The following is a 21041-nucleotide window of genomic DNA, read 5'->3' on the forward strand; positions in this document are numbered from 1 at the left end:
TTTGTGTAAACTTTTAGGGTGAAAATTTTCAAAATAATAACAGTGTTAGTTCACTCCAAGTTCTTATAAAAATCTTGGTCTACATATTACTACTTTATTTTTGGTTTATGTTTATCATACTGTTCAAACAAAACATTTTGCTGTTTTGTTTGAACACAGCTTGAAATGGTGACCTCAGAAACCTAGCTTAGAGTTCTCCAAGTTACGGGGGGAGATGTTTAAGCTGAATGCAGGAAGTTTTATTTTATCCAGTAAGTTATAAATTAATGGAATAAGTTACCTACATGGGCGGTAGAGGCTGACAGTTTCGGGAAATTCAAAGGTCAGCTGGATAATTACCTACGGGAGGAGGGAAACGTATAGGTTGTCTATTGCACCTTTTCTCTCATTAATTAATCTTATTAATTGTTATTTTTAAAATTTTCTTCTTATTATTATCTTATTTTATTTTTTGTTATTTTTATTTTTTGGTTGGCGCAGCATAAGCCATAGGCTTCCTTGCACCATGTGGCCATTGCTAATACTAATAACATCTCATCGTGGACAGTGCTGTGGAGGGAGAAAGGTGGTGGACGAATGTGGCTGTCAAAGTCTGTCTTGCATTGTTTCAGCCAACCAGAGAGCGACAGTGGCACAAATCACTGTAGACTTCAACAAGGGAGGTGCCAGAAATGTTTCCACCAAGGCGATCATTAGACACAATAGGTTATGGGAGCTGCCAACCCATCAGAGTCCCATTGCTAACACCACGACGCAGGACTATGCCTCAAATGGGTGAAAGAACACCGGCACTGGACCTGGGATGATTGGTCTGATGAGTCCCATTTCCAGTTATTCCGAGTGGACGGAAGGGTGCACATCTGGTGGAAACTGCACAAAGCTATGCACCCGTCATGTCAACAACGAACTGTTCAACTGTTCAGGCAGGTGGACAGTTGGTAATGGTCTAGAGCTAGGGTGTCTAACTGGTGGCCTGCGGGCCGGATGCGGCCCACAACAAAATTTTTGTGGCCCGCGATGCCCAAAAATAAAATGTTAAAGTAAACAATTAAAAAGTACCTATTTATAATTCTAGAATATAAGGATTAAAAAACCTCTGTAATAAATATAAAAATAATCATTTTAATTGGTAATAATTAAAAAAAAAAGAGACTGGATCGATGGAGCCTTGATTAGAAAGAACTAAAAATATAAACATTAATTTCAAATGAATGAAAATTTTAATTATTATATTTAAAATAACATTGTAACTTAAGTTTATTTCTTTAAAAATAAAAGAAGTTACATTTTATTTTTTAAAATATTTTTTAAATGGAGAAATCTTAATCTAAATTTCTTTTACATTTAAACTAATATTACAATATTGCAAATGCAGCGTTTTTTATAATTTTATCGAAAAGATACTTCATTCGTACTAGTTTCTTTGTCGGGATTTGTTGTGTTTGCTATCTATAATTTAACAAATACCTAAGTAATCGTTTTTTTAATTTTATAATTTTAATTTCAACTATAGAATTTATATAGAAAAATGTCACTTTCAACACCAGTCAAGAAAAGAAATTGATAACGAGGGAAGAAAATTCCGAGAAAAGTGGGAGCTGGACTATTTTTGTACGGTAAAATTACATGCTTAATTTGTAAGGAAAATATTAGTGTTGCTAAAGAATACAACATTAAGCAGCATTATAACTCTAATCGTAAGGAACGATATTCGGGCTTCGAAGGAAAAATAAGAGAAGAAAAATTAAAAACAATGAAGAAAACACTTCATAGTCAACAAGTACAGTGAAACTTCCCTTTAACGGACAGCCATGGGGAACAAGACTGTGTCCGTTAGAGAGAAGTCCACTAACAAGAAGTCTGAGGGAGAAAAAAAAAAGAAAGAAAGAAAAATCGTTAAACGTTTAATGTAAAATTAAATTAAAATATATACAGATTTTCAACAATATGTTTGTAAATAATATACAATTACATACACAAGAGATAAAGAAAAATCGTTAAATGTTTAATGTAAAATTAAATTAAATTATATACAGATTTTGCACAATATTTTTGTAAATAATATACATACAATTGTGCTATGCATATTATGACTTTATCTTAAGAAAAATACATACAGTAATCACTTATTTTCTTCTTCATCTTCTTCCGGCTGATAATTTTGTTTTCAACATTTGTTTGGAGTGAAGAAATCATCGAAAGTCCTTCAGTATCTTCTTCAGCAGCGAAAAACATTTTTAAACGATTGATTTGTACGAGCGCTTCTATTTTCATCGGTGGTTCGTCGTTAATATGTTCTTCGACAGAATGACCTCCTTCCATTTCTTCATCCTCATGAGGAACTTCTTGAAAAATATCGATGATAATGTCGTTGATATCTAGAGCACCATCTTCTGTAGTGAGGTTCGAGTCTATATCTTTGTAGCCAGGGTCACTTGTAGCTGAAGTATCGTACATTATCAATAGATGTTGAAGTTCTTGTTCTTCTTGGTGCTCCACATTGCTGTTCACAGCTTCAATTTTTGCGTTTGAGAAGCCAGACTTTACAAAACAGTTCACGACAGTTTGTTTTCTAATTGCGTTTACTGAAGAGGAAATCCATTGAATCGCATCTAGGATGCTGAGTTTCTTTGCAAGGTCACTCACACATGTTACATCATTCGTGTTTGCAATGAAATGTCTTAAAACAAGTTTTCTGTAGTGAAGTTTAAAATTTTTTATTATCCCTTGATCCAAGGGCTGACACTCTGCAGACGTATTTGGTGGCAGAAAAATGATTTTGTTGTTGTTTGGTTTTTTTTAGGAGCATTAGCAACTAAGGCCATATTGCTCTGGGATATGCGGTGGTCATTCCCTGACCTTTCCGCATCCTCCATATTTGGTGGTGACGGGCTCGAACCCCGGTCTAATCAAGAAGCGTGTGCTATGCACTGCTGCTCCTTCCCACCTGGCTACGGAGGCGCCGCAGAAAAATGATTTGAATGATACAATTCAATGTGCAGGTGAGATGCAGCATTATCCATGAAAAGAATAATTTTTTGTTTTGACGAATCATGTTTTGGTTAAAGTGACTTATCCATTTGCTTATGATATCCCATGTCATCCACACTTTTTTATTATACTTCCAGTCAACATTCAAAAGATTCAACTTTATGCCCTTTAAACAACCAGGTTGTTCAAAGTCTCCCAGCATATATGTACACAATAGTATAGTCAAGCGTTCCTTAGAAATTTTTCCGCCCTGGCACTTTTTGTTTTTTAGACTCAATTATTTTTTCAGGAAGAGCTTTAAAAAACAACCCTGTTTCGTCACAGTTGTAAATATCCTTAGCTTCAAAATCACGACATAAATCTTCCAATTTGACGGTCCACTCTATTACAACCCCAGTATCAACAGATCCACCTTCACCACTTACGGTTTTCCAAGAAATTTTATGCTGAGTTTTGAACTTGTCTAGCCATCCCACAGAAGCTTTGAACTCATTTACCCCCATAGATTTCGCAACCTCCAAAGCCTTTTCCCTAATAATAGGCCCATTAATGGGAATTTTTTTAGCACGTGTGCGACAAAACCACTCATACGTAACATTGTCAATTTGAGGTCCAACAGTCTTCGGGAATGATTTTTGAACCTGATCATTTACATGTTGCCAAAATTGAGCAGTTCATTTTTTTCCTTTAGGATGTCGCTTACCTGCGTCTTTCCGATTTTGAATTTTGCAGCGAGATTGCGAACACTATTTTTTTGCCGATCATACGCATTGAGTTCGACTTTATCTTTTAAAGTTAAATGTTTACGAGAAGACATTGTGCACTTCACACGACACTGAACAAAACTGAAAACTGAAACTCAAAAGACGAAAAGCCAACAAAATCCCCCCCCCCCCCTGCACACACGGAATTCATCAGAAGTTTTACACGTGCCTTAAAATTCTTGAAAAAAGGTTTAGAACTGCGACGTAAACCTTGATAAAATTCAGAGAATCGGAAATAGAAAATAAACACATGATTGAGGCAATACGTGGAAGAAACGTTCCTAGAAAAAGGGCCATGAGCTCGCCTGCTGTCCGTTATGGGGAGATCAAATTAAGTGCTAATCTAAACGAAACAGTGCAGATTGCCTGTCGGCGTCCGTTACAGAGAATGTCCGCTAGACAGAAGCTGAAAACACGTTAAAACCAATAGAGGAGAGTTGGGGAATTTGAAAATGTCCGTTGTAGAGAGATGTCCATTAAAAAGAGGTGTCCGTTAGGAGAAGTTTCACTGTATTTACAAAATTCATGAAAACTAATGAATCAGTAGTAAAAGCAAGTTATGAAATAAGCTATTTGTTAGCAAAACGTTCAAAATCGTTTATGGATGGTTCGTTAATTAAAGAATGTATGATAAAAGCAGCTGAAATAGTCTGTCCTGAAAAAGTGCAATCATTTCGCGATATTTCATTATCAAGAAATACAGTGGTAGAGAGAATTAGCGAAATGGCAGATAACATCAGTTCACAACTACAGGATATATCTACAGAAGTCTTGTTCTTTTTAACTGCGATTGATGAAAGTACAGATATACAAGATGTTGCTCAAGTTGCTGTATTTTTTCATGGTTGCGATAATAACATGAGGATCACCGAAGAATTGTTGGAAGTTATCCCTCTTCTTGGAACTATGACTGGCAAATATATTTTTGCTGCTGTGTGGAGCATTTTAGAAAAGTGTAAGCTTCCTCTTGACAGACTTGTGTCTGTAACAACCGACTGTGCTAAATCAATGACAGGTGAAAATCGAGGATTTGTGGCAAAATTGATTAGAAAATGCGAGCAATTATTTTCATGTATGAAATTAAATAAAACGGCGTATAGATCGAAATTGACAGATAAAGTACCCAGATAAACTGAAAACCATGGCTGTACACTGCTTTATTCATCAACAAGTTCTGTGTTTAAAAATGGATGATGTATTGAAAACAGTAACAAAAACAATCAACTTGATTTGAGCGAGAGCACTCAACCATCGGCAATTTACTTCTCTTCTTAAAGATTTAGAATCTGAATTCGATGATCTTCCTTATTATACAGAAGTTCGATGGTTATCATGCTACAAAGTTTTAAAGAGATTTTATATGCTTTTGGAGGAAATAAGTTTTTCTTGAAATGAAAATGTATCAGTTATAAAAAATCCTTTGTGGATTAAGGATTTGGCATTTTTAATTGATATTACAAGCCACCTCAATAATCTTAACATTTCATTGCAAGGTAAAAATAAGTTAATAACGAACATGTACGACGCAATAGCAAGTTTTGTACAAAAACTAACATTGTTTAAAAATCATTTTAAAAAAAGATGTTTCGACTCATTTTCCTATTTGTGAGCAGTTAAAAACACAAAATTGCTCTTTCTCACAATATTGTGATAAAATTGAGGAAATCAAAAATGAATTCGATAAGCGTTTTAATGATTTTAAAGAGTTAGAAGGTATGTTTTCTCTTTTTGTTGGACCTTTTTCATTTGAAATCGAAAAAGCTCCCACTTTGATTCAACTGGAATTAATTGATTTCCAAAATGATTCATTTTTGAAAGACAAATGTCGAGAAGTAGGAATTCCAAAAATATATTCTTACTTAGGTGAAAAATACCCAGAAATTAAAATGTTTGCTACGCAAATTATGTGCTACTTTGGGAGTACATATTTATGCGAGCAATTATTTTCATGTATGAAATTAAATAAAACAGCGTATAGATCGAAATTGACAGATAAACATCTTTCCGACATACTGAAAATTGTATGTTCCCAGTCTTTGACTCCTGATGTTGAAAAACTAGTAGGGGGTAAACGCTGGCAGGTTTCAGGGAAAACTAATTATTTTCATAAATATATTGAATATTTAATTTTTAAATAAAAATATAACAATTATATATACTAAAACCAAAGGAGCGCAAGGCAGCCAAAGTAACACACCTCTATTGGTTACAATTTATTAGGAAACGTTTCGGAAATTATTATTGTTACAAAATCCATCTTCAGTCTTTGTAGCAATTTCCGAAACGTTTCCTAATAAATTGTAACTAATAGAGGTGTGTTACTTTGGCTGCCTTGCACTCCTTTGGTTACCAGTTCATCAACAGCCCCTTTACTCCCATTTCTTCACTATACATACTAAATTAGTTGTATTCTGTAGATCTGAATAAAAATTTAAAATGTTAATTACATGTCAGTTTTAATTATCCTGATTATGCTACTGAATCCTGAATCAATATATAATATTTAAGAAAATTTTATGCGGCCTGCGAAAATCATACCACCACACAAAATGGCCCACGACAGAAATGAGTTTGACACACCTGGTCTAAAGCATGTTCAACTGGCACACATTGGGACCTCTGGTATACCTAGACATATCTCTGAATGGTCTAGGTTACGTGTCCATCTGTGCAGACATTTGCATTCCTTCATGGTCATCGTGCACCCACAGGGCAATGGACTCTTCCAGCAGGACAATGCACCTCCCCACAGAACCGTGATGACTAGAACATGGTTCGAAGAGCATTCCGCAGATTTTACCACCATGGAATGGCCTTCCTGGACATGAACCCTGTGGAGCATCTTTAGGATGCTGTGGATTCACAAGTTAGACAAGGAGAGCAAATCTGCCTAATAACAGATATGCTCTCCTTAAGATTTTTAGGAGGCATTTCAGCTAATGATTCTGAATTAGCACTAACAGAATACTTGTATTATGAACCACCACTAAAAATGGCATTACTGAAACAGTCATGTGATAAATATTCATCCAAAAACTTTTGCAGTTTTGGCTATTGTTATTTGGTTTTTTTAGGAGCATTAGCAACTAAGGCCATATTGCTCTGGGGATATGCGGTGATCATTCCCTGACCTTTCCACATCCTCTGTATTTGGTGGTCACGGGCTCGAACCCCAGTCTAATCAAGAAGCATGTGCTACGCACTGCTGCTCCCAGTTTTGGCTATTCTTCTAAGTTGCCATAATTACTTTACACCATAAACTAATATACTCATACAAATGAAAAATTGAATATAAAAAAATGTAATTATAAATGTATAGACTAACAATGATATGAGATAAATAGTACATGCCATGGCCTGATGTGTTTGCACTTGGACCTCATGAGGTCTCTCTCACACATACACACCCTTAAGTGTAATTTTCATTATATTAAAGAATTAATACAAAGGTTAGGCAGTGTAATAACAAAACTTTTTTTTTTTTTTTTTTAACACTGCAGCACTCAAAGAGTTGATAACAAAATGAAGGACCAATGCAATATTAAATGAAGTAGAATGGGGCTAAATAAAAAGTACATAAGTGAATGTACTTACATTAAGGTGTTCAATTGTTTTTAGTTTGATTTCAGAGCAAGCAGAATTTAAGTGCTCAAATATCACAGAATCAGCACCTTTGCAATAGAGTTTTATTTTACCATTTTTCCTAATTATCACCTGAAAATACAAATAAAACCATTCAAAAGTTCAAAATTTTACAAATGTAACACATAAATGTACATTATTAGCCAAAGAGAAAGCTACAAGTCTGGATGATAAAAACAGACCAGCATTTGTACATTAAGGAAAAATCTGAAAACAATACAGCCAAGACAAATAATAAACATATGGTTGTTCTGAGTCTAGCTAATTATGTCTACAAATGATATATATTTTTTTTTAAATCAGATTTTTCACAAAACAGGAAAAAAATTACATTTTTTGTTACTAAGAAATTGGTAATCACTGATTACCAATTTCTCTGGTATGATCACACAAACACAGTACCTATTGAAAGTTTTGAGAAAACAGCACACATGAATTATTATTATTTTTGGCACAAGGGCTGCTCAGGTCATATTACGCCTGCACGCATGAATGCATTAGTATATATGTAGGTGAAATGCTAAACATGTGATTTTCTGTATTGTTTTAGTTCATACAGAACAAGTGAAATAAATATATTTTTTATTCTGTTTATGGGGGGGTGGGGAAATTCAAAAAAGATTCATATTCACCCAGAAGTAGTTGTGAAGGTTGAAATGAACATTACATATTACACTTTTTCAACGTAGTCACCAGACAAAATGACACATTACTGCCACCTCTCAATACACTTCCGCAAGACAGTTTTCTAGAAGTCCACTGATTCTCCTTCAAACCATGACTCAGCAGCAGAAATCACCTCATCATCAGCAGCAGTGTTTTTCACAAAGAAAATATTTCAGGGCAGAAAAGAGGAAGAAAGCTGAGGGTGCAAGATCAGGAGAATAAGCAGGTTGCAGTAACATTTCAAAACCACACCTCACTGCAGCATGTGAGGAATGCACAGGGACATTATTGTGGAACAGACACCTTTTGGCAGTTTTCCATGTCTTTTTCTTTTATAGCAGAAGGCAGCTTTATGAAGATGTTGGAATAATAACCTGCCATCATGGTACAGTCTTTCTGAAGGTAACCTGTTAGTATTACACCATGCTGATCCCAAAAAAACTGACTGTCACATTTCCAGCACTTGAGAGAGAGAGAGAGAGAGAGAGAGAGAGAGAGAGAGAGAGAGAATATCTTTTATTGCACCACCTTCAATTGCAACAGTTACAGGATTGGATAGTGTTGCAATGTCCCTTCACGGCCAAAAGGCCAGAGGTTGACACTTACAGAGATGATGACAACCATATATTACAGAAATAAATAAATTTACATTAAAAAATTAAATAAAATAACATAAAATGATATTAAATGAAATAAGATGATACAATGATGTCCATAATGGCATTAAGTTACAAAAAAATTAAGATGGCCTGAAATGACATTAAAAAACTTACATTAAATAAAAAATGGTATAACCTAACATTAAAATTAAATAAACAAAATGACACCTGATACATTTGAAAGTCCCGACTTTTGCCTTCGCAGTTCGTGTGAGAGAACAGCATGAACAGAGGCAGTTGATGCACATACCCCTGGCTCCTTTCCCAGTATGCTCAATAAATAACAGGAGCATTAAAGTGGTGATTGAAAGGCATGCTGGCTTGAATGCAATGCAGAGAAGGCTTTTAATTTTGCAGTGTCTGGACCCTCGTTGACTATTCCTTACTGGAGAGAACCTGGGGTGAATTTGCATGTGTTTTGTTTCTTTGCCTTTTAGGAGGGTGGTGGTGATTCTGCATGCTTCCATTGTTTTGACATTTGTTTAGTTTCAGTATCATAGTGATGGATCCAAGTTTCATCCAGGGTGACTAGCTGTGAAAAAAACCCCCTTGCTTTTCCTGGCAAAATGTGCACATTTTGCCCTTTCCTTCTTCTGGTAGGGGGGTCAAAAGTCTGGGAACTCATCTAGCAGACACTTTACACTTATGCAAATGATGATGGATGGTGTTAGTGCCGGTTCTCTGGAGTGTTCTCCACAGAACCGGCACTAATTTGGAGCTCTGCAGCTAATTCTTTGATGCAAATATGGCAGTCATCCAGGATTAATGTCTTAAATTTTTGCAATGCTCCATTCTATTACAACAGTGTGGAGGATCCTGAGATTTCACCATGCACTGAGGTTCGCCCACACTTGAATTGTTTATACCAATGTGTAACAACAACACTGTAACCTAGGTAGTTTTCTCCATAAACAGTAACCATTTCTTCATGGATTGTTTTGGGTGTTTTCCCCTTGCAGAAAGAGGAACCAAATTACTGATCTGCATTCCACTTTATTCACTGTGACACTTCATTCAGCACTGCAAAGAAAAAAAATTGTTGGATTGAAACAAAAATTTGATAGGTTGCTATAGAGAATAATGTAACAAACAAAAAAAAAAAAGTATTTTTCTATCACTACTTCTGGGTGAATACAATTTTTATTTTGAATTCCCCTTGTATATGTTTCCTAATTAGTATAAGTACACTATATTAATAAAGGAAAATAAACTTAAAGGAGGAAGCTAGGCTTATTCAGAATCAGCCTCTAAAGAGTCAGCTGGTTTCCTCCAGGTATCTGTCCAACCATTCCTTACTCTCTCTTCCTGGACTTCCAGTATACTAGTTCTCTCTCAATATTTTATTTTTATTTATTTATTATTTATTTTTTTATGAAAACCCTAACCACAAAATGTATTAGAACCTATAGTACCATGCATGAGTTGAAGGCTGAAAAGAAGAAAGAAGAAGATGCTTTTTAACATTAGACCTGAATTTCTGTAGATTGTAATTTTCGGGGAAATAAGTGTGAATGGTAGGTTGTACCAGAAAATGGAAGCTGAAAGGATAAATAAGGAAGAAAAGTTGGTTCTGTGAGTTTGAAGTTGGACAGGAGTTGACTGGTTGTGACATGTGTTCATACTGGTTTGGAAAAGAGAGGAGGAATTATAGAAGCCAATTCAGAAGAATAGTGGCCATGGAGATATCTAAAGAAAAGGCATATAGCATAAACAGAACATCTATAAGACAGAGTGGAGAGAAACTTTGTAAGAGATGTGTCATTAATTAACCTAACTGCTTCTTTTGAATTGAGTCTAGAACCTTAAGAGAGGTTATGGGGGCACTGCCAACGAGTGAGGAACAGTATTCCACAGTAGGGCAAATTTGAGATTTGTACAGAGTGATTAGCTGTTTAGAAGAAAAGTAACACAAGAAAAGAAAAGAAAAGATAGAGGTGTATAAAGCCTTGAATGGTTTGAGCATGCTCAATGCTGATGGGATTCTTCCTCTTGCTCAGAATAATCACCTGAGAGGGCATAAATTCAAATTGAAGAAAGACATGTAGGATAGATGTGCGGAAATTTGCCTTTAGCCAGCGGGTAGTTGGTTGGAGGAACAGACTTCCATCCCTTGTTGTGGAAGTTGATGGCCTAAATAAATTTAAGGCTCAGCTGGACAGGTATTTCGAACGAAGAGAGGGGCGAAATGGGAGTGGTTTTTTTTTTTTTTTTGGCTGATGCTGCATAAGCATGGTTTCTTGTATCATATGCCTCTACTAATGCTAACACTGAGAACAAAACAAAAAACCCAGTTTTTTTTTTTTTTATAGATGCAGAGGAAATAATATTTTTGATGTGCTTATGCACATGGGACATAAAGTCAGGGTAATCCCTAACAGAGATATGTGATCTTTTCTAGACATCTGACTGTCATGGAAGATAGGTACAGGAGCAGAAGAATCATTTTTGTGAGATATAAGACAGGACTGAGTTTCAGAAGGATTAAAATTAACTAAGTTATCTTTGCACATGGAGAATTACCTGGAGATTAGCATTTAAGGAATATTCGAGTAGTGGATATTTGAAAAGTTGAAACTGTGCAGAGCAAGTTTTCTCAAATGGGAAGGTGAAATATAATGTGCCATCACCAAAACTATGGATAGGATTTCCAGTTAATTTAAGAAGGTCATTAGTAAACAAGAGGAAAAGAGTATGAGAAAGAACTTGGAGAATATCAGCATTAGTGGAGAAGTTAGAAGACAGAGAGCCATCTATCATCACCAGCAGTAAGCAGTCAGAGAAAAAAAAAACTAGATAACCTCAATTATAAAAATCATTTGACAATCCCTAAGACAGAAGCTTCTTTAGAAGAAGCTTTGTATTTTAAAGGCAGTTTAGGAGACAGACATATTTGTCAAACATGATCAAAAGCCTTTGAAAGATCAAGAGCAACTGCTTGAGTTTCACCAAACTTTTACTTCTCCATTGAATTCGTCAATAAATGCATGACATAAGCCAATAATATCAGTAGATTTATACTGACTGAATCTATACGGACAATCCATATTGGAGATCATTGATCAGATGGAAGGCTGCAAGACAATTTAGGATTTCTCCATTGCTTAAGAAACAGTAGTAAGCACAATGGGACATTAATTGGATGGGAGGGATTTGGCACAGTTTTCAGGAACTGGCTGGTATGATCAAATTTCTAAGCAGAAGGAAAAATACCAATGGAATAGGACAGTGTTAAAAGGCAACACAGAACAAGAGTAAGCTTAGGAGCACAAGTTTTAAGAACAAGTAAAGAAATGCCATCAGAACCTGGAGTTTTATTAGCATCAAGATTGTTCAAAATTTTTGACATTCTTTTGATGGAAGACCACAGGAGGTATTGAGTGTAGCATACTGAGAATGGTAAGAGGTGGTTTAGCAGATCGTCGATGTAAGAGTTGGAATAAGAGTAGGATGCTAGAAAGTCGGCTTTATTTTTAGCTGAGGTGGCAATAGAAGCATCAGGTCTTAACAGAGTTGGAAGTACAGACAAAAGTTGTAGCCTCAGCTTTGGCAAGAGACCAGAATGCTTGACTACTATTTGGACTGATTAATAACTGCTTTACAACTGTTGCAAGTTTTGGTGTAGGCAGAAAATGAACCTGGAAACTTAAATGCAAGCCAATTGCGATGTGCCATATTCTTATTTTTAACAGCCTTAGCACATTTACTGGAAAACCAAGGTTTAAATAAAAGGATGAGATTTTAAGGTGGATTGTGGGATAAAGAATTTCATTCCTAAAAGAATAACTTCACTGCCATGATCTGCATGAACATTGACATCAGAAGATTTAAAACAGCAATCCAACCAAAGAAAAGAACAGAAATCTCACAGATCATCTTTTTTGGCATTCTCATGTGAAACAACATGAAGCTGAGAATGGCCAGGAGAAAAAGGCTCCATTGGGAGAACCTGGATGGTCACTTCCAGTTACTATGTGCAGTATTTCAGGACCATCATACAGGGGTTATACCCAGAGTTACTAACAGTCTCACCATCATGAAGATGCAAGCAGAGGATTTGGTTGTTGCAAAATGATTGGACTTCACTGGAATTCAGTCCACTTGACTTAAGTGTCACCTGAACATCAGTTCCAACAGTGTTTTAGACTCCCAGGTTGCAAGCCATAGCTTGTCATACCTGAGAGAATATCTGTGACAAGCCTTGAGGGACCGTGGTCATGCAGTTAATGTTTTGGCTAAAAGAGAATTTTAAGATATCCAGTCTAGAACAAGCTCTCTTTCCTCAGTTTAAGTGCATGTCCTTTAACTAGTTTTTACTAGCTGCAAAAGAAAACAGAAGTGTCTGAATGAAGCACTCACAAGAACTGCTGCATAACATTTACATGCATTATATAAACTTTTGACAAAAAATAGAAAATCTTGATTTTGTTGCCAAAATTAGAAATCTGCTTGTTAATATCTTCCAGTTCAAGTACTGCTCTAAGGTGAAATCTTGATCCAGGATAACGAGATTTGATGCTGTATGATTGAACAGCCAATCCAAGAATTAAATCTTCTGATTCTCAGGTAATTCCAGGTTTGCCCATTTTCCTAAAAATTGCTAGAAAATGTACAGGAAAATGGACTGTCAGATTTGGGAGGATTAATTGTACTTGCTTACATAAAAACAAATTAAAAAAAAAAAAAAAGTTTATTAAATACATTTTAAGGCAAAGAAACTCAAAATACATAATACGTTCCTTTCAAAAAAATTGAAATTTTGTAATGATGAAAATAAATCCTCCTTTCAGTTATCACATATACAAAAAATTTGTTACTTACAGACATGCGCTTGCGAACATTATTGAAATCAAGGATTGCTAGAAGGTCAAATGTTTCTCGTACCCCCATAACTTCTATTGTTATACTTGACGGAGTACGGTGCTGTACATCATAGAAAAGTAAAAAAGATTTTAATTACACAATAAACATTAAGAGCAAATATAAATGAGAATTCATATATATAAATACAAGCTAATAGTATAATATACTGTCTACTACAATGTAATAAATCACACTTAACTAGGATAAATGCAAATAGGCAGATGATAAGAGCCATTTCCGAATAAACTTTCATTTAATTTAGCAAGGACAGATGAAGGAAATACCTTTTGTTTCTGTTAATTATAAAAATATAGTGTTTAGATTATTAGATATATGCTTCCAATATTCAATTAATGTCAAATTCTGTATTTAATTAAGTGAACTTTGTACACAGTCACTTAGCCATATGTCATCCATTTGAAAAGGTAGTTTGAGTCACATCATAAACCTGAAGAATTTTTAACAGCCTACAACTGAAATTAAGTTTTATGTATTAAAAAGGTGCATTTCATTAAGTCTTGTAACAGGATGCTTAATGGTTTTGTAATAACTGAGAGCAAAGTGGAGAAGAAATTGTTGAAGTTAAACATAAGAAAGGCACCTGGGCAGATGGGATCTATCCAGTTATATAAAAGGCGGCAGCAAAGGAAGTAAGAAAACCCTTAGCCATAATTATGAGAGCATCCTTGGACTCAGGGGAAGTCCCCACAGACAGATGTGTAAATGTATCCCCAATTCACAAAGGAAGATCTAATGATGACAAGTAATTACAGACCAGTTAGTTTAACATCTGTTCTGGGGAAAATAATGGAGTCACTGGTTAAAGTTGCATTGCAGGATCATATAGACAAGACTGCAGTAACAATTCAGACGTAGCATGGGTTTGTTAAGGGAAAGTCTTGTCTGACAAATTTGATTAGATACTATGATGTGGTTACAAAGGAACTGGATGCAAAAAATAATTTTGATATCATATACTTAGATTTCAGGAAAGCTTTTGACACTGTTGCACATGGAAGACTACTGTACAAATTGGAGCAGAATGGTATTAAGGGTAAGTTGCTACAATTGATAAAAGGGCGGTTAAGTGGGAGAAGACAGTGATTGCATAAGTGCAAATTTTAGTATTCTACATGACGTTCACTTTCAATCTCCATTTAATTCTTATTGGAAGAATTACATCAATTATATCAAAACAATTACATCAATAGCACCATTTCTATGCTATATTAGATCAGACTTAAATACTATTATAATTTAACATACAGTTTCAGTTTCCTTCTTTTTTGTCCATAGAGTTGGTTGATTTTTTTTTTTTTTTAATAGCGATTTTTATCCTACTACATAAGATTTAAGTTTAATTAACTTCTGTTAACCTTATTACACAATGTAATATCAGAATTAATAAAATTTTAGTTTTCCATTTTAAACTACATCTTGGCTATTTTTTTTTTTTTTTTTTTGTTCAAAATCTGAAAGTAAAGCCAACTACATTCTTTTATGTTTATGGGTTTTAGTTCACCCACTCCAAATATATACTCCTAAAAAAAATAAAATAAAATAAGTTTGGGAAGTGAAACTCTCAGTTGGGTTGAGACAAGTTTGTGACAACCCAACTGATACAAGAAATCTCAAATGGGTTGAGAAGTCTAGAGAATTGGACTTGAATACCTATAGGTTGTAAAACTTATAAAACTGCGCACAGACTATATAAAATTATATAGTCTGCAGAGTATGCTGCTACTTATTTGTTTCCTCTGTCTTCCAGCTATACTATACGAGTGCTAACTGATTTGATTGTCTGAAAAACTCCTAAAACTGCCAAACCCAATCACCCAGCAGGTGTAAAGTGGTTGACAGTACCTCCAACAATCAGCCATCTAGTACACAGAATAGAATTAGTCGGCTAAGGTAAAGAAAGCCAACACGAGAATGATGAGAAATGTCGGATAACTTACGCAGAAAATTAGTTTCCCGACACCAGACTCTAGCGCTGCTCGCTCAGTAAACAGATGATAGGTGTTATCGGTCTGGAGCCGAAATCGAGAAGGATATACTGATTGACAGGTAGGCATGGCAAACGATGAAATGATTGGTGGTGGGCACGACAGAGGACAAGCTACTGTGTAGTCATTGGTTGGTATTATAATGTATTTATGAGTAAAGAACAGTGCATAATAGTTTTGTAATGAAAGGATAAACAGGTAATACTAGCGATGAATCTTTTAAAGATGGAAGAAATTTGTAAAGAAAATAAAACGGTTGATTTTTTGATGAAAACTATAATACAAGTTTTGTTCTGTTTATTTTTATGTTCTTCATTATGTTTTTTTCTCATTATTAAAAGCAGATTTTTGGAGTTCATGAGTGTTTTTACTATACTGTTGATTTAGGTTTGGTTACGAAAAAAAAGGAAAAGGTTTCTTTATTTTTTGTAACCTGACCTTAAAATGGTAGGTTAGGAAATAATATAAGAAAAGAAAGAAAGATTCGATACACACACACAATATATAGTGAATAGCTGTTGAGATGTTGATTGACGTTATGATGTGTGTATCCGCACAAGTGTCTTTAAAAATAAAAGTACAGTAATAAAAAAATAATTTTGTTAATAAACAATAGATAGTATGAATCAGAGCTGTAATACTCAATATAGTACGTAGAACACTTCCGTATGATACCCTCCAGAAATTAAAACGGAAAAACCAACAACTTACTGGTACATTACAGTAAAATATAAATAATTAAATAATCAATTTAACACAATTCAAATCAATTTAAAACAATTAAAAATCAAATTAACGCAATTAAAAGAATCTAACGAAAATATTCAAAATGATTTTCCTTCCTATCTAACGAAAATATTCAAAACGATTTTCCTTCCTTCCATTTTCCAAGGAAGGAAAATCGTTTTGAATATTTTCGTTAGATTCTTTTAATTGCGTTAATTTGATTTTTAATTGTTTTAAATTGATTTGAATTGTGTTAAATTGATTAATTATTTATATTTTACTCTAATGTACTGGTAAGTTGTCGATTTTTTTCGGTTTTTCCATTTTAATTTCTGGAGGGTATCATACGGAAGTGTTCTACGTGCTATATTGAGGTAAACTCCTCTTATTATTTTACTAATGTTAATAAACAATTTATGCGGTAGTCCACATGATTCTAAAGAAAGAAGGTTAGATTACCCCCTCCATTTCAGGAGGGGGTTCAAGCTCCCATGGGATTCAAGTGGAGGTAACCTGACCTTTTTTTCACCATTATGGAAAGCGTTCATAATGGCAAGTTACCATTAGTGCTTCTGAGTGCTACTAAAATGATACTAACCCGATGTTATCGTGTGTTGTGTTCACACACCAATCAAGCACATTGTTTGCCACGCCTACCTGTCAATCAATATATCCTTCTCGACTTTGCTCCAGACCGATAACACCTACCGTCTGTTTACAGTAGCACTAGAGTGCTGTATCGGGAAACTAATTTTCCGCATAAGTTTTCTGATGTTTCTCGTCGTTCTTGTGTTGGCTTTCTTTACCTTCACCAACTAGTCATAATGACATTACAGATATCACTCAATTTTTCCTCCAAAACTGAAAAATGCCATCAGAAAAACTATAGTGACACACATAACAAATCATGTGTGCATTCCTTGTCAAGCATCAAATGACTTTCATTGTAGTACAGAAATACCACAATGTGAATGTCATAGAAAGATATCCCTATTGCTTACCTTTCTAAGACATTGCTGCAGTACATCCTCAAACGATTGCCTTTTATAAGGCAATGGTCAAGTCACACCTTGAGTACTGCATACAGGTCTGGAGGCCTCCTTTTAGGAAAGATGTTGAGCTACTAGAACGAGTGCAGAAAAGGGCAACAAGGTTAGTGAGTGGAACAAAAGGTTGCTGTTATGAAGATAGGCTTAACTTTTGCAAATTGCAGCGTCTGGAAATTAGGCACCTGCGAGGTGATCTGAATGAGATGTATAAAGCATTGGATGGTTTGAGCAAGCCCAATGCTGATGGGATTCTTCCTCTTGCTCAGATTCCGCACCTGAGGGGGCATAAATTCAAATTGAGGAAATACAGTTGTAGAATAGATGTGCGGAAATTTTTCTTTAACCAGCAGGTGGTTGATTGCTGGAACAAACTTCCATCTGTCGTTGTGGAAGTTGGCAGCTTAAATAAATTTGAGGCTGACCTAGACAAACTTTTGGAGTGAATGGATGGGTGAAATGGGAAGGTTTTTTTATTTTGCTGATGCTAAAACAGCTTGCTTTCTCACATCATATGCTTCTACTAATGCTAAACCTCTCTTGCTCAGTTCCTTTATGAACTAGAAACGCATAGCTAAACTTATATTGCTTTTTATTAATTTTAAATTTAACCTGTAATATATGCAGATTTTCATTTTAATATAATCCTCCCTTTATAACAATTGAAGATCCAGAAAGAACAAGTGGAACACATGGTCTCTCCTAAAGTTAACACCATCTTAATTTTCTTAACATTAAATACTTCAACAAATAGAGGAAAGTAGTTCTTACTCATCAGCTTACAATCCTGCATTATAGAACCATATCTTTCAAGGAATACGCTATAAAACTACTGTCCAGTCAAAACATTATGATCACCTACCTAGCAGTGGGTGTGTCCTCCTCTTGCCACCAATACCACTGACACACAGTGAGGCATGAGCTCTATAAGACTTCTGAACACTGCAGAAGGTATGTTGTACTAATTGTCAGGATTATGTTCTGTAGCTCTGTGATAGTCCATGGTGGAGGATCCAAACATCAGATCTGTTGATCTATATAATACCAGAAATGTTCTATAGGATTTATATCTGGTGAATTCAGTGGCCAAGGTCGATATTGTGCTTGGCAAACCACTCTCTTAACAATACCAGAGTACATTATCCTGCTGGAACACAGTCATACGAAGGGGCGTAACTGATCAGTCACAATGGATAGGTAGTTTAGAGCATTCAAAGTGCAGTCTAGGGGGAAACAAGGATCCCAAGAGATTCCCAGGAAACAACCCCCCATACCAAAAACAGTCACTACCTGCCTGTCTGTTGGACCAGGCCATCAGAGTTCCTCTCCACAGAGTGATGCCATACATTGGTAAAGGCAACTTTTTCCCGTCATTAATGGCCTAATGATGCTGTTCAGGTGTAAACTTCAGGCATCATTGACAATGGGTGGTTGTAAGCATGGGTACCTTATTATTATTAACCATATGGCGCAAGGAAGCCTGAACCTTATGCTGCACCGGCCAAAAAGAAATTTCCAAGTTACCCAGAGAGAGAGAGAGAGACAGAGAGAGAGAGAGAGAGAGTCAGAAATAGAAAGGAATCACCAAGAGAAGAATGATGATATCCAGCTCAGGACCCTGGGTGTGCCAAGCCCATACTCACCAGATGTGTAAATGGATGCCTACTCCGAGGTCCCATATGGAGGAGAGTTCACTGGATGGTGGTCTTGGGAACACCACTGGTCATTCTGTGGCTAAAGTCCATGGCCAGCAGTTCCACTGTTTTCCTTTTATCAGCTTGCATAAGGTTGGACATCCTATGTTCGCCCCAAATAGCAATGAGGCATAAGTGCCTCTTGCTCTGTCCACTATCCACCCACTCTGGGATTATCTTAGCTACAGCATCACACAAACAGCTTACAAGATTTGTAGATTCTGCAATACTGCCACCCTTCAACCAGTACCTGACAATCACTCTTTTTTTGAAGTCTGTCCGATCACATTCCTTGTCCACATCAATCAAGTACTTTGTATGGACTGCACATTGAACCTGGATTATCATGTCATGTGTGCCACCAGACAGGGAGAATGACCAATTATTGCTAAAACACAGGGATGGCCATAATGTTTTGATTGGACAATGTAAATAAAAGCACTAAGAAGTGCACCTATTACAGAAATGAATAGTTTATATCTCAGTACTTTTATTTAGCTATTTTACTTTAATAAATTGTTATCTGTCACTGTTCATTGTCACCATTCTATTGGTCAATGTAAACAAGAGCAATTATGACAAACGAACATTTTATTACATTTACATTCACCAAATCCATTTCCTCTAGATGTTTTTTCCACAGAATAAAACAACACGCAATGGTTACTGCTGCATAAAGATTGAAACTATCTAAACAACCATTTAAACATTTGGTAATGATGGCAGGTATTCTGGCAAGTGTTTTCCAGAACTGTTTCAATGTTCCTCAGCAAGGATGGCAATGTAGAGAACAGCTATTTTGAAGAAAACAAATGGCAATAGTTCAAAAGTATTTGAATATTTCTTTATGCAGTCTGTTACATGCACATGTGTAAATTCTAAATCAAAGCATTGTTTCCTTGTTGAATCATAATACATTCACTTTCATATCTCCCCAACTCTGAAGCTGTTTTAAAATATCCAAAACTGTGAATACTATTCAGATATCAAAGGTCATTTTAAAAAACCATATATTTTTTGGAAGATGAAGGCAGTTATGTTCACAGAAGGTATCAGGCCAGCCAATGAAATATGACTGAAAACTACAATGAAATCAGAGCATTTCAGTAGTTAACATAATGTACTGAAGATGCATATCTTATTCATAATAATTATTACAATGTAATGTATAAGAAATGTTAAAATAAGTCAATCCAACAGATATTTTTCACAACTCAAAGCAAGCTTCAATTTTACAGAAGCCAAAAGCAAAAGAATATACCTACCCTAAACACAAATCCAAAATTTCTAGCTGCAGATGTTAAGGCAGCTTCATCGGGAGATTGGGCTTGATAATCAAGAGTTCCTTTATGAAGACAAAAATTAAAAAGTTTTGCAGAGAAAGTAGTTTTATTTTAGTCAATGTTAAGTACTTTACTTATAGTATTTTATACATTGTTCTATATTATATATTTATAATAATAATAATTATATATATAAATAAATTTACCACACTCTTTTTCTTCCCTTTATTATTGCCTATTTAGTTAAAGTTTATTTTTACAATGAAAGATTTTAATAGTAATTCTTAAAGTACTGCGTTGTGTTAATACTCAAAAGTATATCAATTGCTTAATTATCCTTTTTCACATTGGAATTATAAAAGTAGAAACGTGAAGGCATTAAAAATATAATTAATAAAATTTAGAAGATTAAACTACATTAATGATTTAAGACTATGCTCAGAGGAAGAAGAGGTGCATCCATTGCCCCAGTTGTCATCTATAAAAATCACTATGTAAACAAGCTTAAATTGTTAAAAGTTGTAACATAAAAACGGTAGACTTTTGTAGTGTACATTGTCAGTTGGCTGAAAGTATTAGTGAAGACTGAGCTTAAAAAGAGTTGCTGAGTCCCATGATGCATTACTCAGACACATGGGAATTTGATGTGTGCAAGACTCCATATTGGAGAAAGATTAACTGGTAATTTAGTATTCAATATTCCA

General features: G+C 35.1%; 1 protein-coding gene across 2 annotated transcripts in view; it reads right to left on the bottom strand.

The window, feature by feature from the left end:
* The window catches only part of LOC150079820 (phospholipid-transporting ATPase ID-like), a 194797-nt gene that overhangs the window by 36347 nt on the left and 137409 nt on the right, over positions 1-21041 (bottom strand). For both annotated transcript variants that reach the window (XM_090383847.1, XM_090383846.1), the window contains exons 13-15: positions 20320-20399; positions 13541-13642; positions 7350-7469 (exon numbers count right to left, since the gene is read on the bottom strand). In XM_090383847.1, coding sequence (XP_090239973.1) covers positions 7350-7469; positions 13541-13642; positions 20320-20399 — 302 coding nt within the window. The remainder of the gene's footprint in view (positions 1-7349; positions 7470-13540; positions 13643-20319; positions 20400-21041) is intronic.

Source organism: Mastigoproctus giganteus, chromosome 10 (assembly GCF_048544385.1).
Source record: "Mastigoproctus giganteus isolate SK-2022 chromosome 10, ASM4854438v1, whole genome shotgun sequence".
Lineage (NCBI taxonomy): Eukaryota > Metazoa > Arthropoda > Arachnida > Uropygi > Thelyphonidae > Mastigoproctus > Mastigoproctus giganteus.